Source organism: Homalodisca vitripennis, chromosome X (genome assembly GCF_021130785.1).
Source record: "Homalodisca vitripennis isolate AUS2020 chromosome X, UT_GWSS_2.1, whole genome shotgun sequence".
NCBI lineage: Eukaryota > Metazoa > Arthropoda > Insecta > Hemiptera > Cicadellidae > Homalodisca > Homalodisca vitripennis.
In genome coordinates this window covers 64,967,568-64,986,072 of record NC_060215.1, presented here as the reverse complement: position 1 = coordinate 64,986,072, position 18,505 = coordinate 64,967,568, and the positions used below count along the sequence as shown (strand labels likewise).

The window sequence follows — 18,505 nt, the reverse complement described above, 5'->3', positions numbered from 1 at the left end:
TTTATAGACAAGTTATTTTATAATAATTTTGTAGTTTAGTATTAATATGGTATTTAATATATTGGTATAAATATTAATACAAAAAAAAAACAAAGTTGTACACTTTTGCATTTAGTAAAAAGAGGTGAAAACAAGGATGTGAAGTTTGCTGGAATATTACGCTAGTCATAGTGTTTTTACTCTAGCGAACACCCTGAGGGTTGAAAGGAAGCAAAAGGCTGGCCCTAACCTATAACGCCTGAGCATAGTTACCTTTAAAATACTGTAGACTGTTTCTAAACTAAATCGAGGTGGCTCCTTCTTGTGTAAACCACTATTTGTGAACACTGACGTGTTATTTCTCAACAGTTATTAGTTTTGTTGATTTATTGCTCTGGAAGCAGGCACTTTCATTCATTTCAAGTTGATTGATTGATTGATTGAAGTACAAAATAATATGCTTAATTGTTTCACTCATTGAATATCAGGTCTAATCTAGTTTATTATTCTATAATTTATGTCACCATAAGTGATGTGTAAAGGATCCAGAACTTAGCTTAAATAGTGAGGACATACGGCAGTACTTTATGAATGGAGAAATGGAGATCAAATTAAATGTAACAATGGTGAAATATTAAGCTCTGATGATGAGAATGTGTTTGGTGACAGTGACTATGAAAATGAAAATATAAAAAATTCAGCTAAAAAAAAGAAACCATGGAAGAAGAGACTGCTGCCTCCATGTATTGACCTTGACCTGACGAGGAGGATCAATCCTGCATCACCAGTAAGTGATCTTGATTTATAAAATATGTAAATGGAAACATGGTGATTGTTTAGGGCCAAAAGACTTTGTTTTTCATAGTTCAATATCTTAATTCAAACAATAATCCAGAAATAGCATTTTTTCCATAAAGTTTTTGATTATGGTTAGAGTCACATATTGTATCTGAGACTAACAAGTATGCCAGCAGCAAATGAAAAATGAGGCAGCACTAAAAGTATTTGCAACACTTAAGTGCTGAACCAATACAAATCCTGACGAGTTGTATTGTTTTTTGCAATATTACTCTTAATGCCTCACTGCAAAAAAAAATGCACTCAAACTATACTGGAGTACAGATAAAATACTGAACACTCCCATATTCCCTGAGATATTCAGTCGGAATCTTCCTATCATAAGTTTTGCATCTTGATGAAAATTTATTTGAAGAGAGGGGAGATCAGTTATTCAAAATTCATACAGTTATTGAAACCCTAAGATGAACATTTTCTTCACTTTACACTCGCAATAAGAACCTTGTTATTTGCAAGAGTCTTGTACTTTGGAAAGGCTGATTGGTTTTCAAACAATATATTCCTTCTAAATGCAAGAGATATGGCATCAAATTGTATGTATTATGTAACATTAGTTCTGGAATCGTTCTTGATTTTCTTGTATACACTGGCATGACCTCTGACTGACTGAGAATGAAGATATTGGAGTCTCAGCAAAGGTTATTACAAACTTGATGCAACCCCATTTAAAAATTACAAGTTGTATGTTAATAACTGGTACAGCAGTCCTACTTTATTCGAGTGGTTTCTTGACAATGAAACAGCAGTTTGTGGGATTAGAGAGTGGTAGATATAAAGAAAAAACTACATACTTTGTCTGAAATAGTGAGATCACCGTAATATCACAATGCTTACAACTATTCACAAGCATGAAATGGTTCCTGTGACAAAACTACTGGGGAAGAGTGTTGACAAACCAAGCCTTCTCGTACAGTATACCAAGGACATGGAGCCCATTGATCGTTCTGACATGATGATTTCTTTTAATGATAGTACAAGAAAGATGTTTTGTCATTCATTTTGAATGCAACGTGTTACTCAAAAAACCATTAACAAAGTGATATTTACAGACTTCAGATTGAAACATTTATATGATTGAATTTTTATGTCTTAAACTCTTACTCTTACAGCCAAATTAGGTAATGGCATTTCAGAATGTCAATACTTCTTCAGCGTTAGTTCTTAAAGCGTGAGTTGTGGAAGTTAAAACACAAACAGAAAAGTACAAGATTTTTATACATTGGTTTAAATATTTCATTTGGACTTGTGGAAAGATATCTGCTAAAATATATAAAAAAGTTTTGAAACAATGTAAATAGTATAAAATTACTCTGTACAGTAAGCTAATGGCACAGTCCAACCATGGCTGGTATTTGCTGGAGGCAAATTGGGACTTCTTGATGTCTGACCATTGACCATCTTGCAGCTGGACAGTGCCAAAATCTGCCGGGTTTACATCTGGCACTGTGTTTGGTTCACAGCATATTCCAGGCCATATGGAAGCATCTAGTCAACTTATATATCTTAACTTTAACCAGAATGGATATTTGGTATCATTTCAGATACCTACATTAGTGTGACAAAACTCTCACAATCTGATAACTTGAACCATGAAACATCCCTAATCCTAGCAGCAGAAGTTGGAAATGCATTGCTTGATGAGAATTTAAAACTCAAAGAGAAACTTCACATGAAACATTTTTTAAATCTGAGTGCCACCTTGATATAGAAGAAAAAAATGGAGAATGAAGAACTGATCAAGGCCCTTCCTTACATCAAGCTGAATTCAGTCATGTGAAGAATAAAGTGGACAGTGAGTACAAGCTCAAAAGTGATTTGATTGAACAAGATGAATTAGAAAAATTTCAATTTACAAAGCAGGTAAATGATCTCTTATCATGCAATTCAACTTTTAGAGAACAATTTAAACAAATAAAGGGGCAAATAAAATTGAAAAAACTTTGACTCTCTAAAGAAAGAAAATTAAATGATAATAGGTAGTGTGAAAACTCTTGAAGAAGAAATAAAAATAAAAAACAATTTGATAAACAAGATGACATTAAATTGTGAACAACCGTCTGATAAACTGTGTGAGCAAGCAAGAATGGTAAAAGAACACTTTGAGGCTTTCTTTAAAGCTTCTAAGCCAATCCTTAGTGCTGTGAGCTCATACAAGGCAGAAAATGATTGTACAAACAAAAGCGTCTGATGTTTTGTCTGATCTGGAGAGCCAGCCAAACTCCCACACAAAAACTGAGCCTTGAGTTGACAGAGAAAACCAGCCAAATTCCGACAAAAATACTGAGTCATAACCTAACCAACAGTAAATACAGATAATCTTATAGCAAAATAAATTTCAGCGTCTCTCTTCAAGTCTCTAAACATGCACAAATATAGCTACAATCAGTAAAAATCACCCAAATACCACATTCTCCAAAGAAGCCATTGCCACAAACTGCAATTCTTTTTATATCTATGACTAAAGGGCCACCCCTAAACTCCTAAACTCAAGTCTAAAGATGAGACATACAATGAATTCATCTACAAAAAATATTGACTTCATTAAGAAGCATGTGGAAAAAATATTATATACCTGTAACAACTACTGATGATAACGAACCATCAGACATCATTATTTCTGCTGCTATTCAACATCCTGCACAACTGGACACCATCTCCCTGCCTCTACACCTAACCAAATCCAGGTTCAGGCATATATCAAACAGTCTTCCTATGTCTTGACAACACTTAACCGAACTCCGAAACAAGACAAAGAACAATTATATGAATATTTGTTTGGCAACATCTGTATGATGCACAGCAAGTTAAAATAAAATCAAGGAATAAACCAACAAATCAACTTATCTCCTTCCATGAAAGCACGGACAGAATGAAAAACAAAATTGAAAGACTGGAACAGCTTTTACATGGCACTAACCCGGACTTTGTAATCCTTACAGAACATGAGCTAAAAAGTAATGTAATAAACCATGCTAAATAGGCTGACTAAGCACTTATCAGTGCATATGGAAGGAAAGAACACATCAAAGGAGGGATTGTTATTTATAGGCACAACATAATAATAGACAAAACTGAAAGTTTGGAGATAGAGGGGCACAGCTTGGAAGTGGTATATGAAATAACAGCAGTAAAAATAAACATAAACAAGAAGAAGAGCCTGTGCCTACTTGGAGTGTACCGACCACCTCGTGCTGATTTGGATACATCACTACAAGTTCTGCTAGATGTCCTAGATAGCCTCCTTACTCAGAGAACTGACACTCTTATCGTGGGGGATATTAACATTGATAATTTTGACAAGGTCTCAGAGAATCGTCACAAGAGAAAATCGGTTTTAGAGAAAATTTCACTAAATGCGCTGTTGGCAGGATTACAATATAAGAAGACTAGATCTCCCAGCCACAAGAATCTCAGAGACCTCAATGTCCTCATTTGATGTAGTATGTTCAAACCTTCATAAAGACAAGACAGAAGTGGTGGTCTATCACACAGGTCTATCAGACCACACAGGACAATATTGTTTAAAAGCAAAAACAAATTTCTCCTACTGACCACGCTGATAACAAGTTGACAGCCACAGATAAGAAGACATCTTATGACCAAAAACTAAAAAGGGAAAAGCAGGAAACAAGTGCTGCATACATTGATCAAGCGGAAAATAAAGCCAAGGCCATCCATCTATTATACCATCAACAGTGAAAGACAAGGGAGGAAAAAATTTGACAACAATTCTGCAATAGAATTAAATGACAATGGAAAGAAACTTACTGACCCTATAGATGTAAGAAACCATTTTAATCATTACAGTACTTTGTAAACATAGCTGAGGAAACATTAAAACAGAACAGCACAAACAACACACTTACAATACTTCAAAATTTCACAGCTACTATAGTAAATATTCTTTCTTCTTTACTCCAAACAATAACTGACGAGATAACTCAACATTCTCAAGTATTGATGAAATATTTTCCAAGACCCTGAAAGCATGTGCAGAGGAACAAATATCACCCCTAGTGAAGATTACATGTCTATGGCAGAGGGCACTTTTCCACCCCAACTAAAAATAGCCCAGGCTTTCCCCAAATGCAAACAAGGGGACCCACAAAACATCTCTAACTACATACCTATCTCACTGCTTTCATTTGTCTCCAAACTTATTGAAGAATTATAAAAATAAGACTCCAGAAACATCTTAGTCAAAACCAATAATTCAAACAGCCAACATGGGTTTGTTACTTGAAAATCAACAACAACTGCATTAATAGACCTTGGTGAGTACAGTACTGAGAATATAGACGCTGGCAACACTATCACCAGCCTATATCTTGACCTAAGCAAGGCTTTTGACTGCCTGTGTCATGATTTTATTCTAGCTAAACTTCAAAATTTATAATCCAACAGACAGCACTGAAATGGTTCACAACTTATATAAAGGGATGAAGTCAAATGGTAGAAATAAAACGTTCAACAAAAGGATTTACAAATACTACCAGATCTGAAGTGCTACTGACTAACAGAAGAGTTCCCCAAGGCTTAATCCTAGGACCTATTCTGTTTGTGCTGTTCATTAATGACTTTCCTGAACAACTACAGGAGTACAGCAAGATGATAATGTATGCGGATGACACTGTGCTGCTTACAGCAAACAGAAACGTAAATTGACTAGATGAAAACACTCTTATTGCCTTCAATATGACACAAGATTACCTACTGTATGAAAAATGACTTAGTTCTCCATGAAAGTAAAACCAAGCAAATATCATTTGGAAATAAAAAGGCTACAGTATCGGAAATGCCTAATCTTAACAGAAGCTCACAAAATCAAATATCTGGGTGAAAATCTATCCTGGAACAGCCAAGTAGACAATTCCTCCCTAAAACTCGAGTCAGCCATGTATGCCATAAAACAAATTAAGGCAACTAATACTCCTGAAGCAACTAGGACAGAATATCATGCATTGTTTAAAAGCCATGTACACCATGGCATTTCTGTCTGGGGTGGGTTCACTGAGGGCAATCTGAACCTTGTTTTGATAATGCAAAAAAAGGGCAATTAGAATAATAGCAGACTTAAGCCCAAGACAGAGCTTTACAGATGTCTTCAAAAACCTAAACATCCAGACAGTTACTTCAATCTACATCTTGGATACGGTACTGTACTGTGTAACCAAATATCCCCTTAAACAAAGTGATGTGCATGAATATAATACCAGACATGCAGGATACTATGTGCTGCCAGGTCAAAGATCAGTCATGTATGAAATAAAACTGTTGTGTGCAGGACTGAAGATGCTTAACAAGCTACCGGACCACTTGATGAAGAGGATGTTGTGAGATGGCTGCTAGACAAGGCTTTTTACACCCTTAATGAATTCTTTTCCTGGAGAGGGGATACAAAACAATGAAGATCTTATTCCTATTTAATTTTGTATATTTTACATGAATGTAGTTTAATTTGATGCTGTAACACTTCTTGATGAAATTGTGATAAATAATATTGACTATTGCCTAATGTCTAGATCTGGCTCACTAACTGAGTGAATTGGGCAGGCAATCATGAAAACTCAGTTATATGCAAAGAGCCATTTTTGAGAAAACTATGTTTTTTTTATTAAATTCAAGATTTTTGAGTACAAAAACATACAAACATTCAAAATGATCCAGAAGAAGGGTTATCAAGTTACATGCAAAATTTAATAACATTCCGATTATTTGTGTTGTCTTTAGAAATAACCACAAACAGATAAATAAATAAACACATATAAAAACAAACACAATTTCACAAGACCCATTAATTTTTTTGGTTATTTGTAATTCAAGGTAGCTCCAAAAAGATATATCTATCAACATTTCATAAAATTGCTTTTCAATGTCTTCACAATATGTTTAAAAATAGTTTTTCTCCATTTGCCCATGCTCCTCCTACTACCAAATGTGACAGTGTCCTTTCACTAATGGAAGCTAATTTCCAAAGCAAAGTTCATTCCCATAAATTTTAATTTTTCTTTTGATTATTAACTTAAAAAAAAAAGAATAATTTATTACCCATTCTGGTCTAAACATCCAGATCTGTACGGTTATGAGGCTTGCTGTGTTCCACCTCCTCATGTTGTTTATAAGTTGTAAAGGCACCATGATGGTAGGAAGAGAGATTGAAAAAGGTGCAGAACAGAAACAGAAGTTTCTGTTTATGTAGGCCATACTGTTAACAAAATGCTACATGGCATGCCTATTTACAAGCCGTTCAAGCAGACATTGTAACAAACCTAAAATTAGCTAACATTTCTTCGGATAAGTTAGACACAACTCACAATGAGAGAAACAAAACTGTAAACATGCTGAGGGACAGTATGAGCTCTCTCATCATGTGTCTACACAGGAAATTGAGATATAATAAAAAGTAAAACGAAATTCAAAAATGGCTTTAAATAAACTGAAAGTAAATAGTTTAATATCACAGTTTTATATCTCCAATATTTTAAGAAGTCTACTCTCATTTCACAATTTATTGTGGTGAGAGGGGAGGGGGTGATGGGAACCTTAGGTTACGCACTGTTCACAAAAAGCTGCCTTTTATCCTGGGCACTACTGCTATGTAATGACTGCCTATCTGTATTTACAGGACATGGTGACTCTACAACAATGGGTGGATTAATCTGAAAATGATATGTTCACATTTTACTATTCAGAGTTCAGAATAGTTTTGGCCTGGTAAGAGGTCAGACTTGATAATTGAACAGTTTATGAGGTATATGAAACAATATTGTAGATAGATTCAAGAATTGGACAATCTTGGAATGTGCTGGCAATGTTGACAATGGAACTGTTTTTAATGGTAAAAATATGTTAGGGATTGGAAAGCTTCTTCAGCAGACCTTACCCATGCTGAAAATCTTATTATTTCAGAAGTAAGTGCAAAGGTCATTTTAGGAATAAGTGCGATGAAGGGTTTCCTCAGCTTTTTCTCGTAAGCGAACAACAAAATTGAGGCAGTGTTTAGGTAGAAAAGATTGTGTTTCATTCAATATATCTCGAAAGAGTGACATAAATATGGAACAAAAATCCAAGAGACAAGATGTTGTATTTTTAATATTGTCATCTACATGGCCAAGAAATAAAAAGATGTAAGATAATAAATAATACCTCAGACTACATAATTCAAATTCAAATTCAAATTCAAATTCAAAATTCCTTTATTCTTTTTATACATAATGTACATGAATTGCGTCAATTACCTTTACTACAATATAAAACATAAGACTCAGGTTAGAGTATTCATACTTTATATTTAATACAGTATAATAATACATATAATATTTTAAATATTTATGTCCATAGTGTTAATATGTTTTGTAATGGTAGGCAAATACAAACAAAATTACTTTCAAGTCACAGTGTAAAAAACTCTTCAAGAGAGTAGAATGAATGATCTGACAAAATTGTTTCAACATTTTCTTAAAATTATTAAAAGAATTCTCATTCTTAATACAGCCTGGAAGGTCATTTATAAATTTTATTCCTATGTATGTCGGACACTGTTTATATTTTTCTTTATTATGTTTCTTTACTACAAAATTTTCTCTATTTCTTGTATTATAATTATGATAATCTTGTTGCCTTGGTATAGACTCTGCATTTGTCTTGACATGTAATATAGTTTTATAAATATATAAACTATATACTGTCATTATTCTTAGGTTAATAAAGTGGTCTTTACAACTATCATTATTTTTAAGGTGTAGAATATGTCTTATTGCCACTTTTTGTAAATGTAATATTTTGTTTAAGTTATTTGCACTGGTTCCACCATAAATTTCAATGCCATATGAAATGTGTGGATGTATCAAGGCATAGTAAACAGATTTCAGTGCATTTATTTCTAGGAAGAAGGATAACCGCCTGATTGCAAATATTCCAGAACTCATTTTATGACAAATTTTTTCTACTTGTTTTGTCCAACTTAATGTATTACTTAGAGCCAGACCCAAGAATTTTGTATCTTTTACAAATTTATTTCCAATTGTATTTATCTCATTTGATTGTTTACATTTAAATTTCATTAGAATTGTTTTATCAGAATTTAGTAATAAATTTCTATCATTCAAGTAACATTTTAGTTGTGACATTGAATATTCTGTTGTATTTATTACACTTTGTAAATCTTTTCCAGAAACTGACATACTTATATCATCTGCAAACAAACATAAATGATTTTTATTTGATAAATTTGTTAAAATCTGTGGCATACCTCCCAAGTAGCATAAGAACAAAAATGGGCCCAATACTGAACCTTGTGGTACAGAATATTGTATTTTTTCTATTCTTGAATTAATATTTCTTATTTCATTATTACCTAGATATTTAATACTAACATACTGCTGTCGCCCTTCCAGATATGACTGATGCCAGCTTAATTCTTTATCCTCAATACCATATGATTCTAATTTTTCTAGCAAGGTTTTATGGCAGACACTATCAAATGCCTTTGCAGATCCAGAAAGGCTCCAACAATATGATTCCCTTCATCCAAATTTTCTAGCACATTCTCAATATGTAAATGTAGGATTTTCCCAATAGTACTTAGACTGTTTAATATTGCCTCTACAATGTTCCGGCTCTACTTCTTGGGTATCAATCTCCTCTTGATCTTCATTTCTGAGACATTCATATTTGTTAGTAAGAGTTATAGGGTATTCATTTAATTTTGTGTTTGTTTTCACAACTCTTGCCACTCTTAACCTGTGTCCAATTTCCATTATTTTTTTGTTTGACTTGACAGGCTTGAGACTTCTGAGTAACACGGTTCATCTCATTATTCTGCGGTTCACTATGTACAATCTTATCATTTAATTTATTTTTCAGTTTAGTTTTGGCTGAACTTAGAATTATTGGGGCTAGACATTTGATATTACTAGAAGACCTCGTGTTGTGCAGTATTGAAGCAAGTTGAGCTCTTTTGGTCCACACATCAATTTCATACAATCTTGGAATTTCAAAGTCTGTATCCATTGATCCAGTGTCCGCAATGTGAGCCAGTAACATTTCTGCCACTAGCAGCATATGTAATCCGCAATCATAAGAATTGTTCTGCTTTGTTATTGTACATAGCTTTATTTTCACTTGTTCAGTCATACCAATGCGTAAGAGCAATTTCGCTGCCACCGCTTCAGCTACTTTGAGGTTGTAAGTACCCAAAGAGTCAAAATACAAAAATTGTTTTTCTTTTCTTGCATAAAGTAACATACTCCAATGGGTTCCTGATCCTTTACTGTCTGTAACAAGAGGGTCTCCGATGGAAAAATGAGAATCGTTTATTGGCATCAATATGTAGGATTTTTCATATAATTTTAAAGGTTCTAAAACATTTTCAATGGTGTCAGAATGTTTCAAAATAAGTACAATGGCTGGTAGCATCAAACAGATTTTTCTTTGGTCTATAGTAGTATTAAGTAGATCAAAATATATAGTTATAGCATCATCTGTAACCCATTCACCATCAAGCAGAGACAGGGCTACATATACATTATTTTCGGTGTTAGACTGTGCCACTGTAACATTCTTTTCTTGAGAGGCTTGTACAGTGTGCAGTTTGTTATTTATTTCTCTGAGGTCTTTAATTTCTTCCTTGTACATTTTTTCTTTTTTCAGTAGTTTATTTATTAGATTTTCATTCTTGTCTACCATTGAACTGTCACTTTTTCCTGATTTTTTTTCATTTTCCAATGTTCTTATTGTGTCAGACATGGTTTTAATTTTATTTTTATAGTTATTGCATGTTTTACTGATTTCGTTCTCCATTGCTTCATAAGTGTTAGTTAGCTCTACACGTTTATTTTCCAAGTTTATTAATTTATTTTTTAAAACATCGATTTCATTTTTTAACCTTTTGTTTTCTTCATAGTTCTTTGTAGTTATTTGTTCAACTTTGTATTCAGTTTCTTTAAGTTTATCCTCGAGTTCTATTTCATTCTGTGACTTCCTTAACTTTTCATTGTGTAGCTCTTGTTTTAGATTTTCGTTTCTTGGAGAAGAGCACTTCCTAGCTCAGCTGCAAGATTTAATGAGGTTTCAAGATCCTGATTTCCATTTTGACATTGTGTTATTCTTTCAGAGAGATCTGGGTCAATGCAGAGCTCTAAATTTTGTTTTTGTACGATATTTATACAATTTGGACATTTCCAACATTGTCTCTCATTCTCTGATAGTTTCTTCACCTCCGAGTATGCAAAATTCAAACATTTTAGATGAAACCACATTTTGCATTGTGCACTGCAGCCCAACGCTCCATACCTGACATTTTTATGGCAAATTCCACAAGGATATTTTGTTTCTTGGTCTTTGGATTTAGAGTCATAGACAGTTTTCATTATTAAAAGTTAACAAAATAAATCCAATTTTAAATATCACTTTTATTTGGAAGACTAAAAAATATCATATGCACACAGATATAATCTGTCTTTATTTGTTACTTATATAAGTGTCAGTTTTACACTGAAAGATAAATTATTTTATTGATTACAGAAATTTGTAGAAAAATGTTAAAATGATAATAAAAAATGTTTGCAGCTTATTTATATTACAATAACACATTAAATATGCTAGCCAGTTAAAATCAGCCTTGCAAAAAGTATATGCTACTGGTTGGATTTGAACTGACGACCTCCAGAACTTGAGGCTGTAACTTAACAAGTTGAGCAATCTCAACTGATAACAGCTGGTATTGACAACAGTCCCTCTCTTCCTCCTGTCAGATCCAGTTCAACATGTGGTCCTTTCAAACAGCATGTAATGTATATTCAACACTACAATCAGTCCACATTTAACTACAGTGATGAAATAAAATTAATTAATTTATTATTATTATTGTTCAGTGTTGTGCACAAGTATTATTGAAAGTTTAGTATTGTTTTATTTATAGTTATCTGTACAATCCAGGTAAGCCTAGGTTCTGACTTTTTATTTGATTCTATAAATAACTGTAGTAATTTAACACTAGTAATAAGTACCCTTTAATTTAATGGCTTATTATTTTGTCAGAGTTTCATTAACACAAAATCTTCACAGATCCAAATTGGAAAGAGATTCTTCCGAAATTATTACAAATCTCTGATCATTGCTCCTAAAACTCAAAACCACCATAACCAAAAAGTATATATATATATATATATGTTTTGTCTTAAGAAATTCATTCTAGCATTAATTTAATATTTATCTTAACTCAAGCAACACTTGTAAATAATTAATAACAATTTTTTCAAACAAAACAAAGGCATTTTTGAACAAAAGAAAATCAAATGAATTTTGATCCACCCCACGTGTATTATTGTCCAGAAAATTGGCACGTGCCTCAAGGTTAAAGCATGAAGATGGAAAATAATGTTAGTTAATTTAAAATATGATTACAAAACTACTTGATTAATTTAGTTTTATATTCTACAGAGTAATTTCAGGGGTTATATTGATACATTTTAATATTGTAAGACACTATTTGGTGTACTGCCTTGAGCCTTTTACAAAGACTGAGTAAAGAAATGATAGAGATTGATATAGTGTCTCAGAGCACTGGGCTTACAGCACCTTCATGCTTCTTCGTATGCTTGAACTTTTAATTAAAAGTTGTGACAGTTTCATAGCCCCTCGCATGTTTCTTTGATAGTTAGTAAGTTCCATAAGCACTGAGAGTGATGAGTGGTTCAGGAGTAATCAAATATACATTTAGTATAAACTCCTGTCAATACATCACTATTATATTTATATTTATTCCAGCAATCAAAATATTTATTGAAGTATTTTAATAGTTGAATGTTACACATAATTTCATTTATTTTAATTAATTTTCTAAAAGCTATATGACCAACAGGAACAGTGGAAAGTGGTGTCGGGTTTCTTAAGTTAGAGTGCAGGGAGAGGTGAAGAACTCGAAATACAAGAACGATTCTCTCCATTTTTGAGTGATAGCCTACTCTCAGTAAGCTTTATCTAACCAGTTTATATCATAATTCTAAATTATTCTGTCCTCATTAAGTGAAATATTTGACCCAAAATTCCCATTCCACCTGTCTCCAAGCAGAGGCATAAAAATTAAAAAATACCAATAGGCAATACCCAGCAATACCTCACCTTTTGCCTATAATTTTCAACAATTAACTACATGTTTTGTTGTTTTAATTTTATGGATAACAATTACACAGATTAAAATAAATCATCACATGTTATAAATAAATATATGGGTTTTGCTATGGAATTGATTATCCTTAGAGGGTGTAGAACAGGCGAAAAGAACATTTCCACACATGAAAAAGCAAAAGTATGGATCAAACCTGTATTTTCTTACCAAACTTTTCAAAAAAATGTGATATCAAGTTTATAAAACAAATTAGATAGCAGTACTTGACAATCATAGCAGTACTTTGACAACCATAAAATATTACACTACTCTATTTTTTCAGAAATCTTTATAACAAATGAAGTTTTCAAGAACAGAAGAAAAATCAAAATAATTGAAAGTGATGATATATATATATATATATATATATATATATATATATATATATATGTATATAGCTAAGTATAAAATCATAGTATTGAAGACAACAGTAGATATGAAAATATACAAAATATGGATGAGATATTGCTACAACAATAATAATTACAACATTGAGCAATATTAGAATTCAAAAGAAACAAATAAAGTGAATTATAACATACGATTGCCTGGAAGGATTCGCTTGTTTTTCCTCTTGGCACTTCCTTCATAGTTTTAAATGGTTGCAGCATGCAAACACACACACACAAACACGTAACACTGGAGAAATGCAAAGCAACTTGGGTCTTGTGCTCATGTGCACAAGGTCAGAGTGAACACTAACAACACTCACTTTACTAAATACACATAGTGACACATTATCAATACAGTAATAATTTGAAAAAAAATAATATCTTTGCCTCTGTCAGGCGCAACCTAAAACAAATGTACAACAAGGCGAAATTCTAATTTAATTTCCCATTTCTGCAATGGTTTATCCCTTTTCCACTATTACCTTCTTTTATCCACCCATCCTCTTACATATCAGTCAATTTTAAATCTTTAAATACACAGGTGCTTAACTGTATCTGTTAGTCTTGTTATAAAGAATGTTTTAACGGTCTTCATAATAGTTCAGTTTACAATCTTTGTGTTCTATATTGTAATTGGTAATTATAATATATGTATAGTTGACATGAACTAATAGAAAATAAATCAAAACTCTACAAAAATCCTGAAATAAAATATTTTTATATTCTAAATCACTAAAAAGGTATAAAATTGATATGTTGTGTTTGCTGTATAACAATGGTTAAATTAATTTTTATATAACCTTCATTTTAATTTTAACTGTGTAAATGTCTTTGTGTGAGTGTATATAAATGGAAACAAGTTTAACTATCTGAAATAAATATTGTTTAACAATTATTACTATATCTTTTTATACAAAAATTGTTTAAAATCAAAAGTACAAATATGATACATTACACCACTTATCACACAATTTCAAATTGCATCTGGAGGAGAGTAATATATGAGCTTAAAATCTGATTGTGATGAAACTTTAATTTTATTGATTGATGTTTGAAACAGCTTGATGTTTTCATTAAGAGTTATTTTTAATAGTTAATTATTTGAATAGAAATAATCTTTAGGAGTATTTGTTGAACACCTTGTAACAGTATCTGGAAAACAAACTAATAAGCAGTTTGATGCATATTAATAGTGCTTTTAACAAAAGACATCTTCCAAAACTCAATACAATCAAAGATAAGGGAGTAGAAAAGTTGAAGGTTTAGTGTTGTTCTGATGGAAAAACTGCAGATGGTATCGGAACACACTCTTAATTGAATAACAAGTATATTACACTATAACAAAAACATAATAGTGCAGGTCCAGAATGCAGTATCAAGTACTATTAGAATATACCAAGGAGTCCCACAGGGATCAATCTTGGGTCCTGTCCTTTTCTTGATTTATGTGAATAATATCCATGCGTCAGCCTTATATGGGAAAATCATTCAATACGCAGATGACACGACTCTCTGTTTCCGGGCTGATTCTCTAACTACATTGGAGATTCAAACCTTCATTGATCTTAACTCCTGCATTCAAAATTTTCTGGTAAATAATCTCAAAACTAATCATGAAAAGACAAATTACATCAACTTCTGTTTACGTGGGTTGAATACTTATGAAACCCCAACAGTAATGATGGATAACATTGTTCTGGAAGAAACTGATTCTGCTAAATTTCTAGGAATACACCTAGATAAAGGGTTAACCTGGAAAGTTCACATTGAAAGTGTATGTGCTAAATTGGCAACTGGAATTTTTGTCCTTCGCAATTTATCAAAGTTTTGTACGTCTGATGTCTTAATGATGGCTTACTATGGATTAATATTTCCATACCTGTCGTACGGAATTTCTCTGTGGGGCAGTTGTGCCATATCAAACTTGGAAAGAGTATTCAGACTGCAGAAAAAAGCTGTTCGAATCATCGCAAAATTGAACAACAGAGAGTCATGTCGAAGTGCCTTCAGGGAGCTCAACTTGCTAACTCTACCCAGCTTGTATATTTTAGAGACTTCATTTTACTGTCGATTTCAGTGTATATTGACGCAGGGCAGTGATATACACAAATACGAGACAAGAGCTCGGGGGCGCTTTCGAGCCCGACAGCATAGAACAGCAGCATTTGAACGCCTCCCTTCTCAAGCTGGGATCAAATTCATTAACAATCTCCCTGAAACACTAAATTTAGAAACAAATCCAAAAAAATTTAAAACCCAATTAAAACACTACCTGGTGTCTTGTGCTTTTTACTCAGTTGGCGAGTTTATGGAGCACACTTGGGATTGATATTCGCGGCAGTGTTGCAATCCTGGGGGTTGATCCCACGAATTATGAATTTTGTTTTTTTGTATGTGTATGAATGTGTGCCTGCGTGCAACTGTATGGAAAGTCGAGTGAATGGATTTAGTTTTTAAGATAAATACCGTAAAAAAATTGGTATTATTGACTATTGCAATACAATGTAATATATATTGTCAACGCAATAAAATATATTCTATTCTATTCTATTCTATAATAGAGCAATGAAAACAAAAGTAAAACTCAATCAGTAATTTTACGTAACCCTTTGACGTGGTTTGACATTATAAGGACGTGTCAACTTATGTGATTTGACATCCATATAACACGTGGTGATATCCCGTCATGTGGTTCTATCTTGCAGCAAATCCTTGAACTATTCCAACTTAGTATCTATAAGAGAACGTTGTAGACAAAACTGGGAACATATGTTCATATAGTTTTTCATTCTAGTTGTTTTATTTTGCTGAATATCATCAATATCCAACAGGCTTCTATCAGGTTATTGCTTTTATAGTGGCAGTAAGTAAAAGGTAATACTGCCCTACCGGAATGTATTTATGAATTATTTACATTAAAAAAATTGAGTTTTCTTTCGAAAAGTGTTAAATATTTTAATAGTTAAAATTTTAAAAAGAAGTAAAGAATTATTTAACTAAGTTGTCTCTGTATTCTTTTGAGGAATATTTCAATATAAAAACCAATTAATTAATTTAAAGAAGAATTGAAGATAAATTGTTAAGATGTAAGTTTTGTCATGTATTTTATTTATATTTATATACATTTTTTATTTATATTTAAAAATTAATACTAGTATTTAGTTTCATTGTAGTGATACTATTCTTTATACCTTGTTCATATTACAGAATAAAGTGGTTTGACCATGACTATTGATTATGACTGTATGTTATCTCAAAGCTTTGATAAGTTATTAAAATGACAGCTCAGGATAGCAAAATCAACATAGGATAGACAATCTTTCTTTGTTGTCTGGCAGTAATAAATTAATTAAACCTACGAAAATAATGAAATAGCAAAATTATTATATTATATTTATTGTGAGTTTCATTATCAGTATTTGGGTTAAAAAATCATGAAAATCTTACAAAAATTAACTAAGATATTGATGATTACTGAACCTTTGTGTATTTGTACTAGCTTAGTTCATGAAAGTACCGCTGTAGCGGTTACCACACACACTAAAACACAGCGTCAAAGGGCTATATGTAATTATGTACGAGATTTCATGAGCAAATTAGTGGTGATTAGCTTAGTGATTTATAATGCTAATTTGAGAATAATATGATTTTATGATTATGATCAGCATTATTTTTAATATGGCAGTTTTTGAGTTACTGTAAAACGTTATTGTTTAAATGATGTGTTCTTACTAATAAAAAACCAAGTACCGGCTTTAGATAATTAAAAGCTAATGTGAGTTAAGCAAACAATGAACAGATAAAATAAAGAAATATTGAAGTCTTGTTATAGATCACTGACGGCATCTACTGTCATGCAACCAAATGTTAAAAGCTCAAATACAGGGAATCAATTACAATACACATCCATATACTTACACAATAAGGCAAACATAAAAATATTAAATCATCTGTCCCAAAACATGATAAGTAAATAAATAATGGTAGAATTAGTAAAAAAGCCACGTACTCATTCCAGTGTTTGCAAAAGAATTATCAGTCTGAATTTAAAATAAGATTAAACATAAACAATGGTTGTAAATGGTACCTTAATTCATGAGCACATGCATAAAATGCATGTTCCCATGGAGCAAGCTACCTCCTTCCAAAAACAACTAAGAAATAAAAATATGCTATAGTATAAATAAATAAATAATAATAATAATAATTATATATATTCTAAAGAATCCCTGTATTAATTTTTGGTGAACAATTATCAAATTTATTTTAAATTCTATGTTCAAAGTTTGTTATTGACAATGATTCGAAGGAATAAAAGTTAATTTTGTACGCAAAGATAAATTTTCTGCTTCAAAATCAGTTCTTTCACCAACATAAATAAAGCAGTCAAAATTTTCTGAACCAATGTCAAAGCAAACAATGCCAGATTTACTTTCATAAACTTTAGACTACTACATCAGCAGGAGTAATATATACCTGCTGTCAGGTTGGATGATGTCTTCTTAGAAGAAAGATATTCCAATAAATAATTGGAAATAAACCTTGACTGAGGTCGGATCTGGAATGTGCATGTTGACCATATTTGCTCAAAAGTTGAAACTAGTATTGTACCAGATCTTGATGTAAAAGTAACCATATTATGATGGGCATAATGTGGTAAACTTTTGCTCACTAAATGTCTTAAAAATTACCTATTTTAGTCTAATTAATTCATATATTCCACAAAGATTCAGGTTTTAGGGCACAGTTATTCAAGTTTTGAAAAAAACTAAACTTGTTTAAAATGCTAAAAAGTATGAAGATGCTGAAAATGCCTTCAGGATCTCAGACTACTCATATTTCCTAGTCTCTATATTCTTGAATTTTCTATGGACTGCTGTTTAAAATAGGTTTTGAACTGTGGTAGTAATGTCCATAACTATGATACAGGAGTCTGAGACAACCTCAGAATATAGCACAGAACACCAACTTTTGAGATTAATTTGCTCAACTCCCTAATGACATCAAAAGATCAGATAATTTCACATAATTCAAAGATGGCGTAGAATACTTTCAGGTATCAAAAGTATTTTACTTGGTTGATGAGTAAATGGTAAGCCACTGGGAC

At 32.1% G+C, this 18,505-nt stretch overlaps 1 protein-coding gene across 8 annotated transcripts in view; it reads right to left on the bottom strand.

The window, feature by feature from the left end:
- LOC124369091 (RIMS-binding protein 2) overlaps positions 1-18,505 on the bottom strand; it is a 351,075-nt gene that overhangs the window by 146,288 nt on the left and 186,282 nt on the right. For 7 of the 8 annotated variants that reach the window (XM_046826818.1, XM_046826820.1, XM_046826819.1 and 4 more), the window contains one exon: positions 13,549-13,590. The exons of the other annotated variant lie outside the window; for it this stretch is intronic. In XM_046826818.1, coding sequence (XP_046682774.1) covers positions 13,549-13,590 — 42 coding nt within the window. The remainder of the gene's footprint in view (positions 1-13,548; positions 13,591-18,505) is intronic. 8 annotated transcript variants of the gene reach the window in all.